This window comes from Ischnura elegans, chromosome 10 (genome assembly GCF_921293095.1).
Source record: "Ischnura elegans chromosome 10, ioIscEleg1.1, whole genome shotgun sequence".
NCBI classification, from domain to species: Eukaryota; Metazoa; Arthropoda; class Insecta; order Odonata; family Coenagrionidae; genus Ischnura; species Ischnura elegans.
Window position 1 is genome coordinate 40,350,389 of NC_060255.1, and position 23,597 is coordinate 40,373,985.

Genomic DNA, 23,597 nt, shown 5'->3' on the forward strand with positions numbered 1-23,597 from the left:
GTATCTTTCCCTGCTCTTTTCCTCTATATATCACACTCTTAGTATTCAACGGTAAATAAGGAAAAAATTGTTTCAGATATCCAACAACAACACAAAGCAAATTATTTCCTTTGTGCCTGTGTGCACTTAAGGAAGAGGTGGAAGGTCAAAGGGTAATTGATACCCCCAAAACAGCAAGCTCGACACACAGAAAGCTTAGAGAAAAAGGATGTTAAATGACACATAAATCAGTTAGGACCATATTACGTGGGGAAGGCAAATTCTAGGCTAATTTTCACCAAAAGAGGAAAAGGTACAGTAAAGAGCACAGAAATAGTGGCGCATCCAGTATAGGAACAAGGGAGGGCTAGGGGGTATCCTCTCAGCCAGGGGTACCGACTTACAAAAAATATTGGGGGGGCCCAAACCGGGGATCTTGACCCAGGAAATTTTACAAGTAGTGAGTTCTTAGTTTTTTTAAGCATTTTAGAGGAGTCATATGATCAGCATTAGAACCCTGATATCTGGACACTCTTGAGAAAATCGAGAAGCCTGGCACATTTTTTCGTCACACCCATAACCAATTTTTGAGGGGGCTCGGGCCCGGTCAGGCCCCATGGAGCCGGCACCACTACTCTCAGCAGTAGTAAGGGTCCAAAATAAATAAAAATAATTTATCATTTTATCTACAGTAAATTGGGTACCCTGGGTAAAAGGGGGAGCTATAGCCCCTCTCTGGATCCACCCATGTTCCCAACACTTATTTTGACAAGGCATCCTATTGAAAATGTAAGACAGTGAAAGTGGCTTACTCATTCAGTGGAAGGGTTAATTATGGTGAAAATTATTTCGGGAACAAATAATTTAACTTGATCAAAGATACTTAGTTTTCACTGCAGTAGGAAGAGGGAAACGGATGAAACCAAAGAGTTCTAATGCTTAGATAATTCCAAGGCCCAGTGCAGTAATACAAACAGGAGTGATTTTTATCAAATTTTATTGAACCATATAATAAAAAATAAATTCAAATGATTTCCATACATTGTCTTCCGGTTAATTGACAATAAACTTTGTCATTAACTATACAATTCTACTGTTTTTAAACATTTTAATCTGACTAAACTCATTAAAACCACTAACTTCAACTTACTGACTATATCAAGTACAAAGCATATCATTATAAAAGTTAAAATAAGACAAATGAAAACAAAAATCACTTAAAAACAAATTTTACTGGACTTCAATGGATACAACTAACAAAGTACAAACAGAATACTGATAAACAAATGAAATTTCAAACAGGAGGTCACATTAAAGCAACTCCTTGTCTTCAAACAAAATTTCAACCTTCTGCAGCTTATATGATTTCCATTTTCATCCACTTACTATGCATTTGGAAATGCTTCAACATGGCTCCAAATTGCATTAATTTGCAAAATAAGAAGAGTTAAGCATGCAGGTCACCTAATCATATGTTAACATCACCAAAATTCTAATCTCAGCTTCGATTTTAAGTTGGGGAATAAATTATTGCTGCAAAACTGAAGACTTTTCAAAGATTCAAAGCAAAGTAGTATTATATAGCATTGAATATATCCTTAATGATCATAAATGTTCACCACAAACAGCTTATTTTACAAAATATAAAAAATTCAGAAAAATTATTGAAAACCATTCATTAATTTTAATTGAAAAAAGTACATAGCTTGAATTTTTATTTACCCTACTCGACCTTGGAAGAGTAAAGCTGAATGATTAGTACCAATGATCAACCACTCAGGTAAAATGCACTTCATGGTTATTGATTTCATGAGCCTGGGCAATGATTTCACCGGGACACTCAACGCATGCATGCAGATAATCACACGCATACAAAAAATCATGAATCTTCAGGAATACATCGTGCATAACACAGCTGAAATTCACACCACATCACTAAAGCACCAAATTTCATCATCATGGTGCTGTTTCACTGGTTGTCCTTTTCTTATTCTGCAAAACAAAATGAAAAATAAAATTGGACCATATATTATACCAAATAATGTCAGGTTGCAACAGATTTCACATAGAAAAGGTGAAGTTTTACCACCCCAAGTGCACATCAACACAGTAAATAACCAACAGAGGTGACTCCAAATGAACTGCCACCTCGCTGAAATGCATTTCTCCTGCATGAAAAACCAAAGAAATAGAAAAGAAATAACCTGAATTCTCACTAGAGAGCAAAAAAATAGCAGCGTACACGGAATGGAGCAAGTTCTGATTATAATTATGCTCAGAATAGAATTCAAGACAAGGTTGACGTCACATAGAAACTTCAAGAGCACAGAATGTTATCTTCAGTTATAATAAAATTTTTGCCAAATTCAGAAGTCCCACTCAGATATCATTGCAAAAGCATATATGTAAAGACCGATGAGAAATGGCTTATTTCAAATAAGGTTTTGCAATTTATCAAGAAAATAATTTGCAAAAACAATAAGAAATTTTAATATCAGCAAATATTGACAATAGAAATTTTGCTTTAAAATATATTGATTGAATAGGAAACACAAGGACTCCAAATTTAAGATAGAATCAATGATAGAAACTTTTTGTTGAAATAGAGTCAGAAATAAACCCTTGACCTTCCGGCGGACGCAATGGATCTGACAGGCTCAGCGCAAGTTTTTTTTTTCTCTGCGTAACTAGGCAGCATAAACCTTTAATGCTTGTAATAGCTTTTTGTTTTGACACACACTATGCAGTCTTTCACTTTTCGAATTAATGCTGACTGACCAGTGGCAGATTATTCAGCATAATTTAAAAAAATTGAAAATTCAAAATAATGGCACAATAAAGCAAAATAAAAGCATTATTACATAAATAAGGTAGCAAAATAAAAATCTCTGATCTCATAGAATTCACACGCTAAAATACTTTACATATAATAATACATAATAGCCAAAATAGTTAAATCGCACCTTGCTGGATCACTCCAGGGCTCTATGACGGTACATAATGGGGTCTATGCATAGCACGAAAGACATCATGAAAAGGTTCGACTAAACTAACAATGGTGCTTTAAAATTTAAAGATGTACCACTGAGCCATACTTAGAGTTAATAATGTTTTTTTACATCTGTGCCTATTAGGCACATTGCACCTGAACTTGGAAATTCCAATATTTTGCCTGAGGAAAGGTTAATTCAGTGGGTTACCACTGATTCATGCTGTGAAAATGACTGCTAATACTACGTACTTTGAAGGGTGGGGAAGGGATGACAATCCTACTCAGTTCAATTCTTACGATGACCAATGAATCAAGGGCAAGTACGTCAAACCTTAAGTTAGTTCCTATAACAAATATGGATAGTAATTATGAGTTAGAAAAAATGTAGGCTAATACTAACAACTTTTGGTTATTTCTCCGGAAAAATATCATGGGCATTAGAGTGTCTCTTATTTTCCGAAATAAAAACTTTGAGCTCTCACACCCCAATTTTGTTACAATCCCTCTAATATATGCTTATGCTCAATTTGAATGAGATTGGAGTTTTCCTACCCATGCCAAATCTAACACAAAGGTGCACAAAAAATATGCCCAGATTACTAACACTGAATCAAGCTTTAGCCTACCTAGGTAATTTGCCAGGCCGTTTCAGTTTTGAAGCTCTAAATTGTTTTTACTGGGTAGCTACTTCAGTGTATTAATTAGGAATGGTCCCAAGCAGGCATGTAGCCAGAAATAGCCTCGGGTGGGAAATTGGGTGGTGTGTGGGTTGCCTATATTGATATTTTGCTGCCAATTAACATGCATCGGAAAACCATACATTTCATTAAATCCACTATATATTTCTTCTGCATAATGATGAAAGTTAAATTCATTGTTAGTGACTGGCAGACATTACGAAATGTTACTATATCAAGAAATAGTGTCAGAGAATAGGCGCTACTGGTCTAATGGTCTCCTCAGCAGATATGCATATGTAGTGTAGTCATTACAGCAGAAAATTTTTTGGGTGAGCTAGCCCCAAAGAAAGTACATTTAACAACAAATAGTATTGTATAAAAGGCCAGAAAACTAGGAAAATGCCATAAAACATTGTATTAAAGGAATCCTTTTTATAATGTTATGGAGAAATAACTCACGGGCAGTAAATATGTAGTTGTACTGAAATTTGTGAGATGGTACATTTTCTATTAACGAGCACATCAAATTTATTGTATGGGCATCGTCTGTGGAAAATAAGTGACATGCACAGAACTGAGAGTTAGGACAAAAGTAGAGGAAGGCTTTTCAACATAGGTCAGAAACAAATATTTCATCACACTATCTTATTTAATGGACAAGAACAAACAAGCAGGAATACAGCAATATCTCTCAGATAAAAGAGACAAATTGCAGGAAAAAATACAACCAAAGAAATTTTCACATGAATAAGATATTCAAAATTAACCCCTCGACTTCACGGTCATATTTGTGAGTTAACGATCTAACTAGTAACAATGTATGACTACTTTTAGGTGATATAAAAGGCACATTGTCCTAAAGTTGCAATAAAATAGCTATGCTATGCTTCTTCTACACATTTTGACAGAAGTTGAGAAATGATTTCTGATTGCTACTATTAATAAGTATGTATGTACTTAGAATAGCATCTTGCTGAGACTGAAATGTTTGAACTCCAAGCAACAATGTTTACAAGTATTACAGTAGTCCACAAGGATTAAGTTTAGACTTTTAAACAAAAGAGTTTTAAAACAAAAATAAACTAATATACAGTGCAAGTCCACCAGTAGTGTGCCAAATATAATCAGCAGCACAATTAGAAAAAGGGTATCCCACTTAATTTTTTATCAAATTCACAACTTTTGTAAATTAACTGTTATTTCTGTGTTCTTTGAGACATAAGTGTAGGAAAGTTGTGAAACTTTGAAATTGGGCTTTTGCGATGACAGTGCTAATTTCGAAATAATAAGATGTATGCCTGGCACTTATCTTTGGTTTTTTATATTTTATTTACCCCTGGAACTTCTAACATAGTCTTTAACTGTTACCATATTTGGACAAATATAGTCTAGTATTGAAAAGGAGATTAATCGAATATTCCATAAAATAATGTGAAAATCTTGGAAAATGGAAGAAGGATCTCATTGCAAATAGAATTTAGTAAAAAAATGCGATGGTGGTTGGCGTAACATGGTGAAACTCCTTCATGATGCACAAAGGTTAAGAAAAGACTTCGCTGTTTCACAAAATAAAATATATTTGCGACCAGTTTCGATACAGCGTATCAGCCAGATGATGATACGCTGTATCGAAACCGGTCGCAAATATATTTTATTTTGTGAAATAGCGAAGTCTTTTCTTAAGAATTTAGTAATGCTAACCATTCTTCAATCCTAAAAGTAGAGGAGAGGTCTATTCTCACTTCCTTTCCCATAGAGAAACAGGAGTTCATCAAGTGAATGTCCATCATCATTTAAGTCTAGTAAATAGTATTTAGAGCAGCAACTGATACAGAGAAAGTTACAAGGTTCAAATTACTCAACCGAAGAAGTTTTTGATGCATTTTTACTTCTGTCGCATTACAAATGAAGTATTAAACAGTTTCTTTGGTCCCATTGTCAGAGCCACGGAAAAGTAATGATTTTGCACAAAGGAAAAATTGATAAAATAATTAGTATCTGCTATCAAGAATACGTACAAGGTACATCATTTTGGCAATGAACAACATCAGTTCAGCCTATTTTCACTAGAACTAAATATGCTAAAAATCGTTAATTTCTGTCTTTCACCCTGACTTATGCCAAAAACTAATATTCACTCCCAATTACTTGAAGTTGTAATTCGTTTCGATATGGGTCACCGAAGTCCAATTGAGTTAAAATTTCATATTTGATTTCATACGATTAATAGGAAAAAACTGAGGGTGGTGCAAGCATGAAGTTTCGCGAAAAAAATATTTTTGCCAGAATAAAGGAAACCCTAAAGTATATATGTACCATGCTTTATGATTATCATGAGACTATAAAGTCAACGTAGGAAAGTACAGAGAAGAGACTAACTAACACAAAGGAAAAATTAGTGGCCTTAGTAGAAACCACCACCTTGTCCTTACCATTTTTAGATGACAATAAAAACCTATTCATTATTCGTGTTTATGACTTATCAATCATCTGATTTGATATAGAGGACGGATACCAACCTAACATTGAAACCATGGTCATACAAATGAAGGTTACAGGGTACATGGGCCACAGATTAGACTTGTACTGCATTTTTTTCGACAGTTAAAAAAAAAATATTTTTAATTGAAGACATTTAACTCACAAATGAAAATAAAGGGAGAGAAATATTAGCTCTATGAAAAAAGGGTAATAGCATTTATAGTCTCCAATGACATAGTGCTCATTCGTAAAAAAGTTATTATGCCAATAAAATCACAAGCAAAACCATATACGAATACAAGCCGTGGTGCCAAAAGCCTACACACATATATCATGCTCCAACGTTATATGGGAGAACAGCAAAAAGTAAATGGCAAGTTATTTTATACAAACAAGACTACGATATTTTCTCAGCAGTCACATTAAAATAAAGTTAATACATTAAAATGCAGCCAAATAAAAAAATGAGTGCTGATTTAGCTGGTAAAATGTAATGGAATCTATGGAATAAATAGCAAAACAGGAAACAATTTTTCGTAGGAATACAATTTTAAAGAAATATAGAGTCAAGTAAATTTCAGCACAGATTTAGCATGACCCCTAGCAGCTTTGAACGCAACTGTGGCATTCAAAGATCTAGATAAATAGAAAGAATAAACAGAGTACTGGTGGGCTTAGGTGATTGCCCAGATATTTCTGTCAACACATCATCCAAAATGCAGAATTTAGAGAGATAAACAACTTGAAGAAATTAAATAGAAATGCAAAGTTTCTTATAAATTAATAGCAAAAATTCGGAAAGTTACATGAGTACATTCTCATTAAAGTTCTGGAGTTATGCTAATTCTGTAAAAAATGCTTAAATTAAATTAGTTGAACGCTCATTAAGAAGCCTCAAAAGACTACAATAATAAAGAAATCTCAAAGCTGTTACAAAGTCAGAAATATTTTTATCTATACTATAGACAGCATAAATACTGGCAAGCACTTCAGGTTCCACACAACGTAAGAAAACCTTACATACCAGCAATTATCAGAGTCTTTTTTATTATGCTCGTCCATTTGAGATATTGGATGAGACCTAAAATAGAATATTGGCTCCATGATTCACGGGAAGCAAGCATAATATAGAGGAAATGATTTTCCTATTTTCCTTTTTTCTACAATAAAACAATGAGTCATTGGATTTGTTGAAATACACACTCATTCAATTACAACAGCCAAAAAAAAATTGGCAAAGATTGCCATTAATTTTGATATAACGATACAGTATAAGATCTTGAACCATGTGACTGATAACTGCTCTTCAATTAAAATCAAAATCAATAAGAATTTTGTAAGTTTCCAACAGTAGAATTCATTTCAGTTAAAAAAAAAAACAAGGGAGGAGCTCAGAAAAACAGGAGTGAAATTTCATAACAAATATCAAGCATACATAAAAGGTACTTCAATTTTTGGAAGGAAACCACATCTCAGATTCTTTTCTTGATCAGAATATTTTCATATCAGGTAGTTCACTCTAATATATAAGGGTGTATCACTAAGTAACACACAGAAATGTTTTCCTGCTAAGATATTCAGTTCTGAAATGTGTCACCGGCTCCAAACATAGTAGGTAGTATATGATCAGGGGCAGTTTGGGATGACTGGATGCCCTCGGCTGGGGCTCATGATGAGGATTCGGGGGTCCTTCCCCGGAAAAGTTTTGGGAAATTGCATGTATGAAAAGGGATTTTGACATTATTCTGGCTCATAAAAACCAGATGAAAGTTGATACAAAATAGCAATTTCATATGAAAAATTTCTACGAAAAGTGAAAATTTCACAGCTTATAAAATTTAATATGTAATGTATTATGGTTCCATTAAATATATTTAGTGAATTTTCTCCTTTCTAGACGAGCGTTATGGGGGCCATCGGCGATTGCTGACCAGCCTACTTGGTCAGACCACCCCTATAAATTATATCATTTGCTTCTTTTTACCATAGTGCCTACAGCAACAGAAGATATAACTATAGGGTAGTTTCCTTTATTTAAGAAAACGCAAGGCATTGATTGCGTTTCATTACCCACCATTAGTGTATTCATAATATACAAATTATTTGGTTTTAGAAATCGCAGTTTAGACGAATGTTAATGGTCAATTTTAACCTCATTTGAAAAAGGCCAGATTGGATATTTTTATCCTACGGATTCCAGAGCCAAAATGGGCCATCGACAGAATCGTCAGATAAGTAATAAAGAAAATAAATTTAGTTGCTCCCAAGTCAACATTGAAACAGTGAAACGTGCAGTTTCTGCAGTAACTGGTTTATAAAAATATCAAGGAAAAGTAAAACTACTTTTTCAGACAAAGTATATACATATCTGCTTTCAGTAGCAAATTAAAGTTGCATTGAGTGTCACTAGCATAATAGGATAGTTTCCTTCATCAAAGAAAACGACAGGCATTGATTGCGATTCATTACCCACCATTAGTGCATTCATTATATACAAATTAAATGGTCAATTTTAACCACATTTGAAAAAGCCAGGCGATTGGCACCCATGCGATGCCACTCCACGTGATGTCACAGGGACCTAGATGCTATACGAGAAGTCAGGAGTTTTACATGGTCTGAGATTACCAATGCATGCATGTGGCACAAAGCTCAGGGAAACATTTCTTAATAATCACCTATTACAATTGCCTATGGTCAGAAAGTTTCCTTCGCTTGATAGGGTATAAATAATCCTTATTTAAGCCTACCACTCACTGCTAGCAGCCTGCATCGTATCGGCACTCATAGCCTCACACCAAGGTGGCCTCACGCGGCAGCAGCGGGAACCAGAATGGTGTCACAAGGGCTTTTTCCATCATTCATACTAAGCTGCCATGTTTTCGTGCGCTTGAAAATTTTAACTTTTTATTTAATTGCGAAAAATAGATATCGTCATTTAAAAATCTAAAAGCGTGAAATACGTACTCGAGGAGTAATAATCTTTCGATTTAGGCAGTAAAAAAGCAATAGGAATCCACCCTATTGAACAACTATGGAGTGCATATTGCAGTCATCTACATGTTGTTCATAAAGAAAAAGTCACAAAACCAGGTCGAAATTCTAGAGTTGGAGACAAAAGTTAATGCTAAACATACTTTGGATGCAAAAATTTTGCAACATATAAATTAGTCAACACCCATACCCACTAACGCACCCCTAAACAACATATAGGACAGCAGCATTGCATTCTCACATAAGAAATGAGAGCTGCAGAAATATAATATAGTACTGTTACTAAAACGCTTACACTTGAAATATGTTTTTCTTTTGTCATTAAAGATGGATGTAAAAACCCATGCATGCTTTCAGAGGAGCTTGAATGATAACAAGTTCCTCATTCTGAAGTAGCTTAGAAAACTGATTGACAGTCGTAAGAATGTAACATTCCTTACTTTCCAGCAATTGTGTATTTTTAATTCCACCACAGAAAAGCTTGTAACATAATTTTTTCTTACCTGTGTTTTCTTCAATTCACTAGTGAGCTGCCTTACTTTGGATCTCTCCTGCTCCAGCTGTGCATGAAGGCTCGAGACTTCAGCAGAGAGCTCATCACGGACCTTATGCAGTCTATCAACTTCAGCAACAACTTTTGCCTTGTCACACACTGAAAATAATTTCATAAATATGATTTATACAGTTGCCATAACAAAGAAGAAAATAAACCAATATATTTTTTCAGCTTTCACCAGCACTTTTGAGTCTTTAGTATGTTTGCTTTCTAATAAGTCATTTGGAAACACTGAAAACTTGTGGTTATTAATTTAAATTTCAATTTATTAGATGACTATATTAGAATGGATCCCAAGCACCCAAAAAAACAACTGAGAGGATACAATGTCACCCAACATTACGGACAAAAATATAACACAAGACCCTAGCATGACCTTAGTATGAAAATTCTACCCACAAAAACAGTGACACATATAATACTCCATTACTTACTCTCTGCCGATGCTAACAGGTTGCAAAACTTTTTATATCTCTTCTTAGAGTTTAATAATTCCTCTTTCAAGGTTTCCACTTCTTCTTTGAGTGATGCCAGCTCTTTATCTCTCTCTTTCAACAGATCCTTATAATGGGTTATCGTGACAGCTTCCTGAGCTAGAGGCTGAAATAGAATACATAACATGTTAATCTTGAAACTCGAGAATTACTGTATTTCTTCGGATACAGTCCTCCTCTGTATATAGTTCCCCCCCCCCCTAATTTTGAGGCTTCAGTTTCGGGAAAATAAAATAAAAGCGTTTGAATATTGTCCCCCCCTTTACTTTTACCATGGGCATTTTTGGAAAAAAAGGGGGGACTATATTCAGACACACATGGTATATACATTTGACATTGTACAGTGAGTCCTCGTTTAACGTCACTTACCGTTCCTGAAAAATGTGACGATAAACGAAATGACGTTAATCGAAGCACAATATCCCATAAGAAACAATGTAAAAAGTGAATATCGGCTCCTAGACCTCACAATTCCTACGCGAAAAAATTTTAGCGTATCATATTTGGGCCATTTCTTACGATGGGAATGCCAAACTATGGCATAAACACGAGTCCCTGTCTTCATTGACGGCAATACCAGCAGCGACGTACATCTTTCTCCATTTTTGTATCTTCCCGCGTTTGTTTTTTCGGCTTCGCTATGGTGGTCACGGTGGTCACCTGGGCATCATCATCGCTGAAACATCGTCGCAGTTACAGGAACCAAGATTATTGAGAACACGGCGAAAAAGTGACGACATATACTCCGAGTTCTACCCGGAAAAATTCCTAGAAATCACTTCAGGTTCCAGACAACCGTTATGTAAAGTAAAATTTGCTAAAACTTTACTTGACATTTACGCACTTAACATTTGCGCACCTACCTAAGAATTCATTTTGCAGAAAATTTGCTATAAACGTAATCGAAATTGACAATAAACACACCGTTTTACACTTCGTTTAGACTGACTGTATTACCGCCCACAAAACGAACAACCTGCAACGCCCGCCGCTTCGCATTTTTTCTCGCGCGAAATTTAAAAAACCTGACCAGACCTGACGTTATCGCAAAGCAAAGGCGCGATAAACGAATGACGGTCTCAAAATTTTCGTGACGTTATCGCGAAATGACGTTAAACGGGGTGACGTAGAACGAGGACTCACTGTACATGCTACCACTTCTAGCAGTTTGACATTATGTACTTAATGTATCAACTTGATATATCAACTACACATGATTAAAAAAATCACCACTAAAACTGAATGAAACACAACTAAAAATTATCATACCAATTCCTTGTATGTACATTTATATGGCAATTATATTCACGAAAAATAATATTTTTCAATATCCAACCAATGATTCATACCATCTCCATTACACAAGACCTTGTAAAGATCTGCACCAACAATTTTTAAGAATACATTATGCAGCTATTGGCCCTAAATCCATGGGTTTGACACTTTTTAATAAGTTACCACCAGAAACTAATTGAAACGAATTAGTAAAATATCACAGTTCAACAATAATCTACTTAACTTTCTTCATACAAAGCTATTTTACTCTATGAATGAATTTCTAAAAATGTAATTAAAAATACTAAAGAAAAGGTAAGAAAACGATTTTAAAGTAAGGGTATAACAGCAGGTCTTCCGTTCGTTAATGTAGAAATGACGTTAAAAGATTAAGAAGAAGCCATACTAGTTTTGGAGAAACTATTTGTGGCATTTTTACTCCCCTCACCCACCCTTACCGAAGCCTTCTCTACTGAAGATATCATTTACGTATGCCAGTCATTGCTAAGGCCAGCATGTCCCAGTGCTTATCTTGGTCATGCTCGGAGGCTACTTTTACAATAAAACACATTGCCCAACAGACATAAGGAAAAATCAAACAAATGAACACTGAAGTATAGCTGGTAGTAGTGCAAAAACGTTATAAATAGCCACAGATTTTGAACACCAAAGTGGAATGACCACCAAAGTTTAGGATTGCACCTTCGGATGAAAAAACTTCAGCCCATTCAAAGACCAATAATGTGAACCAACAACTGCTTTATTTTACAGCTTTATGATATCAATATAATATAGTTGAACACAAGAATAAGGGCAATCAAAAATCTTTGACTTGAAATGAGGGGGACAGGTTCATTTTATGTTATGTACCAATAGGCATCAGGCATTAATGGGCATTAGGGGTGTGGCATTAAGATGGCTGAAATCTTATCTTGAAAATCGAAGCCAAAGGGTTGTTTATCATCATGAAGGGAATCTCTGTCTCTCTGCCCCTCTGGAGTTAAACAGAGGAGTTCCACAGGGATCAGTGCTTGGCCCTATATTGTTTTTAATTTTTTATTAATGAGCTACCTGGGCAGCTACAGTACAGTGTCACACATAAAAGTGTTATGTATGCAGACGATGTAAGTGTTCTGACTTCAAGTAAACATTTAAGTGATTTGGTTGTGTCTAGTGAACTACTGCTGAAAAGTATGACTTCATGGTGTTATGATAATAATTTGGTTTTAAACATTGATAAAACCCAAGCTATGGTTTTCTCTACTGTTCATAGCACTACTGATATTGACTCTACTTTGGCAATTAGTAATCAGGTAAATACTGTTAATTCTTGTAAGTTCTTAGGACTTCATGTCGATTGTAACCTGAAATGGAATGTTCATGTCACACTCATGATAAAAAAGCTAAATTCTGTGTTCTACCTGCTATCAATTTTAAGAAATTCTGTAAGCCAAAAGATTTTGATAACCTTATACCATGGATTATTTTATTCAAGAATTTCGCATGGTATTGTGTTGTGGGGACAGCCTACTCACCTTCACAGTGTACTGAAAATACAAAAAAAGATGGTGAGAGTGATGTGTTGTAAAAGTTACTATGCCCATTGTCGCCCTCTATTTAAAAGTTTAAAATTATTATCCGCCCCTTGTGTTTATATTTATCATAGTGTATTACTTGTGAAACAAAATAGTTGCAGATTTGAATTGAATAGTAAAATACACATGTATGGCACAAAACAATGTAACAACCTACATGTTAAGCCAAATAATTTGTCTATGGCATCCAATGGTCCAAGGTCTATGTGTGTGAAATTATACAATAACCTACCAGAATACATTAAAAAAGAAATGAGGATACCTGTTTTTAAAAAAATGGTCCATGAATATCTGGTTGATAAATGGTTTTATAGCGTTAAAGAATAATTGGTGCCAAATTTGTAATACATACTTTCTTTTTGTAATTTATGTAAGATTTCTTGCATATTGACTTATCCTATGCATATACCAGTAGCCACTGTGTAATGTGTCTCCTGGATGAATAAATCTTATCTTATCTAATAAAATATGTCAGTTTACTCAAAACATATGTAGCAGCATACCTTCAGTTGGGTTAACTGGAATGTTTACACAAAATTTAGAAAATTACCTATGATCCGTTACTATTTCAGAGAAGTAACTTTTGTTTTGAACTAGTTAAAGAGTAAAATGTTACAGTCGGATCCAGATTTAAGGTCTTCGCATTCAACGTTTTTCCGCATTTAGCGTTTATTTTCTTGGGTCCCGATTCATTCCCTATTAGGACAATGTAAAAATTATCCGTATTTAGTGTTTCCGCTTTTGCGTTTTTCCGAATTTTGCGTTTTTCCGCATTTTGCGTTTTTCCACATTTATGGTCGTAAAAATTTGTCCCGCTCAAGATTTTTTTGCCCGATTTAACGTTTTTTCATGACGGTTCATCCAAATCTTCGAAATTCTGCTCATCAACAAGAAGAGTCTCATGAAAGTTTACCAAGAGTCGATAGAATCTACCGGGGAACGCTTCTTCAACTGCTTTCTTCCGCGAGCGCAGTGCTGCGACCATCAACTTGCAAGTTGGGTGATTTGTCTTCTCGTAACGTTTCGCTCCCCTTCTGATCCAAACACCAGGCACTTTTTGTATTAGATCCGATCTAATGGAGCAAAGTCATCCCTTAATAACCTCGAACTACCTTATCCTTCACTTCTTGAACTTGACTTCGATGATGCGTGACGACTGATGACACGAGTTATCCTCCGAGGGCCGCTACAATAATGTTTTCTCGTTATGTTTTCAATTGATGGCTTATGCCCCTTTCAACTCTACTCCCTACGGGCAGTCGATTATTAACCCAATATTTTTTTAGTCGGCTACTTTCTCTTTTCAAAAGAGGAGGCCCAATGTCAATTGCGCAGTTCACTAGAAGATTCTTTCTATAATCCATTCCAAGGTCAGTTTCCACGGAGGAACAGCAAAAGAACAGAGGAAGTGTTTCCCCTGTCATGACCGTGAGTGAGAGCATTCTTTCCCTACGTAACAACATTATTTTACATCGTAATTTAGATATCCCGGAGCCAATTTATCGACATGCGGCTGGTTGATATCGCTGTCGATTCAAAAATATTTATCTGGTGCTAATTAATGTCAAAAGAGAATGACAATCGGAGTTTTGACGAACTATCACGGTCCATGACTCTAAATAAATCGCTCATGCTGGAAAAAAAATCACCGCATACTCACGGTAGAATAGATGAGCGCGGAAAAATACGAAAATCCGGCAGGTATCCCTTGGTGGTTGACTTCGACATCATAACCCTGATGAAATTGCCAAACTCCAGAGGCACTGACAATTTTTTGGATGAAATCCAGTTCTGTTGAAGATTAAACCTTTTCACTTAACAGAGTTTAGCTGATCGTTATTCAAGGTCCAACCAAATTTTATTAAAAGCTGCCGAGAAACAAGGCGAGTCGGAGTCAAGGTGATCAGTGCGCCGCGTAAGCAACTTCTCCCGGCTCCATTCGACCTGCATAAGGCCGCGGATATATGACAACGAATCTGGTGTTATCATCGAGTTGAATCACCATCGACTTGTACGCATACTAAAATAAGATTCTACTTTTTTGGATGACCTCGAAATCCAAAATGTGCGCATAGGAGGCTTTTTAAAGGCTCATAAATCCCTTGTTTCGCCGAGGCAACAGAAAACGTTAAGTTGGCAAAATTTCAGATAACCTCCCTTTTACTAGATATTCGGTAGTTGAGAATTCGGGATTAGCGATCTTCTGCTGTCTTTTTATTTCACTCATTCCTCATGATTTTTCGAGTACCTACCTAGTATAGTACCTAGAATTTTGACCTTTTCTTATTATATTAGAAATGCTATAGTCACCTACATGTCGGTTTTAAAGAAAAAATTCTAAATTTCATCGAGACCACTGAAATATGCATAAAAATGGAATCACTAATGTCCATAATAATAATCTGTGTGGGAATGCTTTTAAGTTGATGTTTATTAGAATTTTCTTAAACTATTTCATTAAAACAATTGTCATGCTCTCATTACTTATTTTTACTACCCATTTTTTTAGCTGATTCCTGAAAAGTATTATCCAACCTTCATAGGGCAGAGAACATTTCATTAAAGAATTTTTTGCTGCATTCAGCACCTTTTAGTTACTTAAAATAATATTTTTTATTCATAAAAAGCCATTCCAATCATTACAGACCCTAAAACCTGAAAAAAATGGCAGGTCTTCATTTAGTGTTTTTCCGCATTTAGTGTTTTAAATGTTGTCCCCCCTGAAAATCCTTAAATCAGGATTCTACTGTATTTGGTTATATTTTACGGTAGGTTTCCCAATCACGAATGGAACACATACTGGAGTTCAGTATTGTATACAAAATATTTGCTTGACAATACAGCCATGAACATACCTCTCGAGCCTTGCAGAGTTCTAGTCTTTGCTCTCTGTCAATGACCTTTTTAGCGTCTTCTACAACTCTGTCGAAGAAGGTCTGATCTGGTTCCACAGGTCCACTAGCCTCTTCTGTTTCTTGACTACTCGAACCAGTTGCTATATTTTCAATCTATAAATAGAAAAGAATTGTAAACTAAACATGCATTCCCACAAACATTATACTGCAAGGCAATGGGAAAAAATAGATACATGATATTTCAATCCAAAAAATTATATATATTCTTACTTAATTATACAGTAAAATGCAAATTCTTTGGTTTAAAGTTCTTGAAAAGTGAACATTACAAGCACAGCAAACATCTGTATGCAGTCTAGTTCTAATAATTTCTGGGAATGGCAAAATTGAAAGGCAAGTTGAAGCATCATAAACTGGTAATTTTGGTGACCAATAATCTCTGATTTTAAAATAAATTTATGAATTTATTTTTCACTAGATGACCCAGCAAACTCCATATCACCTTCATCTATTTCGGTATAAAACCTTGTAAGTGGGCCTGAAATTATCCTGCACAATATGCTTTGTACCAAACCAAGTCATTTCAAAACAACTAATGAATGCTGGCCAAGAAGTATTTAGAATCATTTCCCGTCCCAGAAAGTAATGAGCGTAATGGATCTGGTGGTGGCACCAATTGTGGCTATTTTAATTTCCACCAGCACAACATAATCCAGTAAGTTCACCACTGTATTTTAATGCCTTAGAATATAAACAACTGATTTTCATTTCCCCGATTGTTACTGATTTGTCATCACAATAACCTGCTTCCGGATCGTAGTTGAATGTTACTCTTACCAGGATCACAGGAATACTAAGGCTGCAGAAATGCCCTATTTCATTGCATAGTGCTTGATGTTGTTTCCTTTGATGTGCATGAACTTGTTGCATTCTAAGCCCATCCACTTCATTTTTAATCACTCTAGAATGCAATTCTACCATACCAGTACCACGATTATTATTAAGTGTCTCTCGCTGATCATCGGTATGGTTATCACGTAAAGTAGCTCATTGCATATTTGATGGACTTTGACAACCAAAGTTAGGTCATCTTTTCCTTGGCATTGTAAATAATCAAAGAAAAGAAAATTCTCGCATACTTAGTGTTGCTATGTGTAACTAAATAAACAAATGCCTAGTCTCAAATATAAAATAAAATTTTTCACACACTACGTTTCTCAGTAAACTTAGGTCGCGGTCCGTTTCACACTTCAAGCCACTTCAAGTACCTCAGGCTGGTTTGTTTCATGCTTTGGAGGGCTCTGAAGCTCAGAAGGTGGGGCCAGGGAGCGAGCATAAATTATCAAGTTTGATAGCTCCAAACGCCCCAGCATTTATGTGAAGTGTTTGGAGCGAATACGATATGTCGTTTGCAATCATTCGAGAAATTGCGCCAATTTCCTATGATATTATCATGGTTACTATGCACTGGTGGTATAAATAAATAAATCTGTGGAATAGAAGACATCACCCTCGTAGCTGAGAAAGGTTTTGGTCAATAATTGAAAGTAATGGAGAGAAATATATCATTAAATGTGCATGCCCGATCGGTTAAAGGAAGCAACCATGCCATGAAGGGCTTTCACAATCTGCAGAAAGTAAATGAATACAAACAATGAATTATTTCAAGCAATGTTAAGGATTTTAGCATTCCAGTGATTAATGATTTTTCCTTTTAATAGTGTGTTTACTATGACGACAATTTAGTTTATTGAAATAATTAGCTTAGACGTCCCCAACATTTTTCCGTGGTAATCTCTATCCATTCATTTTTCCCAAGCAATGCCAAAGAGGCGAGTCAATGTAATAATCGAGTAATTCATTAAAAATATCAACCAGGAAAAGGAAAATAACAAGCGGGAGTGCAAAATAGAGAAGGAAGAAAGAAAAAAGCAAAGGGGGAGAGGGAAAAAAATTAGATGAGAAGCGGCAAAGGCTCAAGGAGAAAATGGAATTGCAAAGAACAGCGATAGATTTGATGAAGAAACTAATAGAGAAAAATCAGGGATATTTTTTAATTGGGTGTTCATAATATTTTTAATATAATTGATGTGAAACAAGTAAGAAGAGTTTCAATGCATTTAATTTCTTAGATATACATATATGAATGTAATTAACCCTGAGGTAATTCATAATCATGATTCTCTGCCTTTTATTCACCCCTCTCATCCTAATTATGTTTCCATTAAAGTAAATCGGTACTCTTTCCACGTCAATAAGAGCTACATCGGGTGCTTTGCCTCTCTTTCTTCACAATTATTATGGAGCGCACAACAAGCCAAGATGGATTCTGTTATTTTTTCTATATCTGCTAATTTCAATTTGTCTCTCACTTTTTTTAATATTAATTACTTTCCGAGCCTTTGGAAACTTAGCATTGTTTCTGATGCAAAGTCATCCCATAGTGTAGTTCATCTTTTCGTTTCGCATCAAGATCCGTTATCTCTGAATGGTACCATCAATTGTTCATTGATTCCATAAGCAGTCTACAATGATTTGGGTATCATTTGGAAAGAATTGCTCTCGATGGCTCAAAAAGTAAGAGAGCCGTGAATTTTTTAACACCTGCACGTCATGGACGATAGCTGCATTGCCCGCCACACAATTGATTTATTATTTTAAATAAGATCAGGCTGATCAATGACAATATTTGAAATGACTTAAGAATGTTAATCCACTGTAACTCCCTACCACATTCTCCACGAAACAGAGAATCCATGGCTTCAATTTAAGATTTCCCCTTGCCACCTCCATCATTATAATGGCATAAGTTTCTAATAAATCCACCTCATCAACGTGTCCCGATTCCTCCTCACTCGTACCGGATTCACCATCAAAAATATTTGTTAGCATTTGCAAAAACATTCCATTTTCATGCAATTGAAAATAAGATCGAGATGTCTGATTGATAACAAATATTTATAAACAAATGTCTTTCATTCAACAACTCCCTAGCAACCCAAGTCCAAATGCCCACTGTTCTGAAATGTCCGTCCGTTTCACCGTCTTGCTTGAAGAGCTTCAAAGCAAAGGAATGAAACGGACCAGCCTTTAGAGCAGTGACACTTCAAATTGCTTGAAGTGCGAAACGGACCTTAGAAACAAATGTCAAACTACACAAACAACACTGATGGTCGTCAAGGGGACAGTAACCCCAAAATGCTAAAAATTTCAGAATTTTTATGAATTCATTTTTTCAAAATTCATCTTAAATAGCGAGGGAAATAAAATTTGATTTCAAAAATAAGAACATGTATTTATTTTTCTTTCCAATGCTATAAGATCCAACTACCTGTGACCATTATCACTACTTTAAATATGCATGCAAATGAAAAAAGGTCTGCAGGCATTAATAACTAACTATATGAGAATTTATGAAGGAAATGATTCAGGGCCCATTCTAGGGCCTCATTGGCCCTGTGGAACAATATTCTTACCTTTAAATCTTCACTGGACTAGCACAAGTATTTTAAAACCAAAATTAGCCCAATCGATCCAGCCCTTCCGAAGTTTTACCGAGACAAACAAATAGCAATTGATTATAAAAGTATGTATATATCATGGAATGGTTTCACATAGTAAAGCTAGAAGTTATTGGTAATATTTTGACTACAGAGAGAAAGTTTAAACCATACCTGTTCAGCATCTAAACTGTTGAATTTCTCCAGAGACATGGGCTGGGCCTTCTTCTTCTCTTTCTTTTTCCCTTTTTTGTCCTCCTCCTCCTTCTTGGCACGGTCATAAAACTTCTTCTTCTCTTCAAAATCAAGTTTTGAGAGAAGAATCGCTTGCTGCAGATCTTGCTCGTAAGACTCATCGACAAACTAATTGAGGGAGGGAAAATAATTCAGCAAGCATAAAAAAATTAAAGATCATTGCAGAACTGGAATGAATTGCACTATTACATTTAGCTATCAGTAATAAACTATTAATAAGTAATTTATAAAATCTACTCAAACATAGCAAGTAAAAATTTGACCCTAACAAAAATTTCTTGATTTCCCTTCTCCTTAAATAGTTTTTCTACACTAATAACAATTGTTAAATGCCATAATTACACACCAGAGCATTTTGAGGAAAAGATACTGTAGTTTAGGTGTTCACTGAATCACCAATAAATAACATATCCTTAACATCCATGGAATGACATTGAGCAACTGCCTTTTAAATATGACTTTATATAGTAATTTTCTTCAGCAACCATTATTTGTAAGAAAAACATAATTTGCCAAAAATTTAATCTTGAATCATATTGAGTAATCATTGTGTTAATAAAAATACTGTGGATTTTACAAGTTTCTTATTTTATTCGGCTATTATCAACATATCTATTTATTTTTTTCCATATGCTTATATTCAGTGGCAAAAAAGCAACTGATTCCACTTGATCCGGCCAGATCATACAAAAGAAAAACTGGGCCTTCACATAAAAGCTCATATTTTTTTAAATTTTTGTACTTACTATGAATTAGATTCATTTCATGAATATTTGCTGAAACATAGAACATAGCTGCGTCACAAACATTTAATCACATATGTGGGAAGGCCCAACACTGACAACGAGCATCGTGTAAGTATATTTTTTGTGTTTTCCGGTGCTTGGCTATTTGTATTCATTAAAAAAAAAGCATACATACATATAGCCATGAATTTTACCTTTACAGGCAATGGATTACACCTTTATGATTAAGGGAAAAATTAGCCAAATTTACATACCGCCTTAGGTCAAACTTTGAACTTTAAGGAAAGTTTTCATTTAAAATTTTTAAAAATCACCCTAAGCATGACATATGGCCTTAGAGGTAAAAAGCCCTTGATACCTTTAAGTCATTGTCTCAAAGTTAACAAAGGCGGTTTCTGCATTGACTGTTTATTTAGGAGCGAAAATTTTTGCTATTAATTTCTTGCACAAAATAAACTTTGTTTGTGGTTATGTGAAGATTGAAGTGTTATTATTTTCCAGACTGCCTCCTCTGTGAGACAGAATATATAAATCCCAGTCACAATATTGTAAAGCATGACAATAAGCAAAGAATTCATAGAATTTTCAATAACTCTTAGGGTATCTCCCAATTAGTATTTAGAATCCCTACACCTTCTACAACAGTGTTAGAGGGAAGAATGAAAGGTAAACGAGGGAGAGGAAGGAAAAGACTAGAATTTTTAGATAGAATAATAATGCCTTCTATGATGAACTTCCAAATTTGCATAAGAAACTGTTGAAAAATAAGACTAAGATAATTAATTCCTCCCTCACTGTAGAAGTGCCCTTGGAGACCTCATTCATTGAAATATTGCAGTTTCACCCAAACTTCAAATATCTGTGAGAAAATACTAGATGAGATAGCTAAGAAAATACAATTTCATGTCAACCTGGAAGGATGAAAATTGTCAATTTTCATGGGTAAAATTCTAAAGGGGGTAATTCAATCCCTTTACCCAACTATTTATGCTGTTGTCTGTCTACATTTTAACTCAAAGAAAAGAACATTTAACAACTGAATTTTGACTTCAAGAGATAATTAGACCCATTTCTATCAGATTAAAATACAAAACTAATTAATGAGATTTAAATGGATATGCACAGCAATATATTCATGGTTTGCAGCTTAAAGCAGAAGGCAAGCCTCTGAATTGCAGTAGATACTCGCTTCATAATGGCTTCCAATTAAGATGGCTTCCGCATATGATCTGAGATGATTTGCGGGTGCATTTCTAAATTTGCCAAATGCATTCCTATAATATGTAATCAATTATGTTACTCTACAACTTATTTTGTTAACTAATTAAAATTAAATAATAACTCAATTTACAAGCACTGACACTCTTTAAACTGATCCACATCTCGAAACGATGAATCTGCATCTCTCAACGAAAGATTCTACACGTGATGGAATTCACTTTACAATCGGTCCAATGGAACGGAATAACATAAAGTGAGGATCTAGTGTAATGAAATAAATGGTAAATGCATATAAAAGCTAGTGACTAAATATTGATTGAATATTTTTAATGCTATTTGCTAATGTATTAGTATCAAGGAAGAAAGGGAATCAAGGGAAATACATAATAACAATCCAAACTTAGGAATATACACAAAATGAAATTTCACCATTATTTACAAAGATTGAGCAAACAATTTATGCAATGAAATGTTTAAAAAGTTGATCTGAGGGTGATCTAACTAATGGTGGATATTTCAAACAACAGAATGCCTCGAAGGAAGAGTAATGATTTATAATTTATTGGTGGTAGCATTGACAAATCAAGTCGAGGATATCAAATGTATCATAATTAAAACCATGAGTGGGACATGAAGACTACAAGCATGACACTTAAAAATAAAATGTTTACCATATCACTTCTAAAGGCAACGTTACACGGTACATTAACATGTACAAGTTAATGTACGTTTGTGTGAATGATTTTGGTGGACCGGAACGGCACATGTACGAATTCATGAACCAAATTAGAAAAGGTTCTATTTCCTGTGCATGCATTCGCACAAGTTGGGTGATTACACGGTGCATTTCGGCGTTCATTCATTTAGAAATTAACCCGTGCGTGTTAATGTATCGTGTAACCAGGCCTTATGATTTTATTGGCTGCAACTGTGATAACAAATATCCTATGTTACAACCAATATAAAAAATACGTGCAAACCGGTTGTCAAGAGAAATGACTTGTAACTGAGCAAATCGTAACAAAATAATGCTGTAACGGAACCGTAATGAAGCTTTTAATAAATACACAATCGGAAGCTGTATTGCGGAACGCGTAGGCCCATTTTTAGCATAAAATATTCTTCAAACGAATTAATATCAAAGGCAATCAATGAGCACTGACGACTACTGCCCATGGTCGTGTAAATACACGACCGTGCCACAGCCTAATCAATTCCACCATTAGCAAAAATCGTATCACGGCAACGTTTGGAATAATCCATGGGGGTAATACACATTATAATAATTTAAAAACCGTTTTAAATGCTGAAAGGTGTGAATTCTAACTTACCTCATTATCTTTCTGCTTCCATTGTTCCCACTGCTCGTTGGAAGCCTTCTTCTTTCCCTAAAACAAGTTGAAAATACAATTGAAAAAAGTAACGTTGATACCAAATGAGCTCTTGTGGCTAATTATTTCACCAAGATACAATGAAATTTTTTATCAACACACCTCTCCTTGATCAGGTTTTTTCTTCTTCTTCTTTTTGACAGAAGCATTGTCAGCCTTTGGCGCCGGTGCTACTGGCTTCTGCTTTGGTTCTACTTTCTTCTTCTTCTGATTTTTAGACTTTTGAGGAATCTCATCGTCGTCATCTTCGATAGGAAGAACTGCAAATCTTGAAGCAACAGCAGTAGCCATCCTTGTAAGAACTCTTCAGCACGAGCGCAGGATACTTCACCCTATCGCAAGGGTTGAAAGTGAATACCGTAAGTAACAAGAAATTGACCTAACTAATGAACCAAGTCACCTCGCTTACAAATCTTCAAAATGAGGGATTATTATTTCACAACGTTATACGATAATGATCGAATTTCACTCACGACTACAGTGGTATGTGTACCAAGTCCACCCAGGAATGGCAAACAAATTGATGTACGCCGTAGATTATTCAACTTTTTCTTGGTTGTGGAAGCGAAGAATTGTGGGAATG

The 23,597-nt window shown here is 35.1% G+C and overlaps 1 protein-coding gene across 3 annotated transcripts; it reads right to left on the reverse strand.

The window, feature by feature from the left end:
• Window positions 1-1,192: 1,192 nt before the first annotated feature.
• On the reverse strand, window positions 1,193-23,576 carry LOC124167212 (G kinase-anchoring protein 1-like). Of its 3 annotated transcripts, XM_046545063.1 has the most exons (9): window positions 23,488-23,571; window positions 23,117-23,346; window positions 22,955-23,011; window positions 19,576-19,764; window positions 15,902-16,054; window positions 10,117-10,282; window positions 9,630-9,778; window positions 7,157-7,213; window positions 1,193-1,971 (listed from the first exon to the last, which is right to left on the reverse strand). In XM_046545063.1, exons 2-8 carry the CDS (start codon window positions 23,303-23,305, stop codon window positions 7,181-7,183), a joined length of 936 nt encoding a protein of 311 aa, XP_046401019.1. In that variant the 5' UTR covers window positions 23,306-23,346; window positions 23,488-23,571; the 3' UTR covers window positions 1,193-1,971; window positions 7,157-7,180. The 3 variants fall into 3 exon arrangements, with proteins under 3 accessions (XP_046401019.1, XP_046401017.1, XP_046401018.1); XM_046545061.1 differs by lacking the exon at window positions 7,157-7,213 and having other exon boundaries at window positions 23,488-23,576; XM_046545062.1 differs by lacking the exon at window positions 7,157-7,213 and having other exon boundaries at window positions 23,424-23,552.
• Between the last annotated feature and the right edge of the window lie 21 nt (window positions 23,577-23,597).

Excerpts from the sequence above, each read along its gene's own strand:
- LOC124167212 (XM_046545061.1), bottom strand. The coding sequence starts at position 23,305 with ATGGCTACTGCTGTTGCTTCAAGATTTGCAGTTCTTCCTATCGAAGAT. Across the intron at positions 10,283-15,901 it reads AACTCTGCAAGGCTCGAGAG|CCTCTAGCTCAGGAAGCTGT; the intron begins GTATGTTCATGG and ends ATTCTATTTCAG. Across the intron at positions 9,779-10,116 it reads CCTGTTAGCATCGGCAGAGA|TGTGTGACAAGGCAAAAGTT; the intron begins GTAAGTAATGGA and ends AATTATTTTCAG.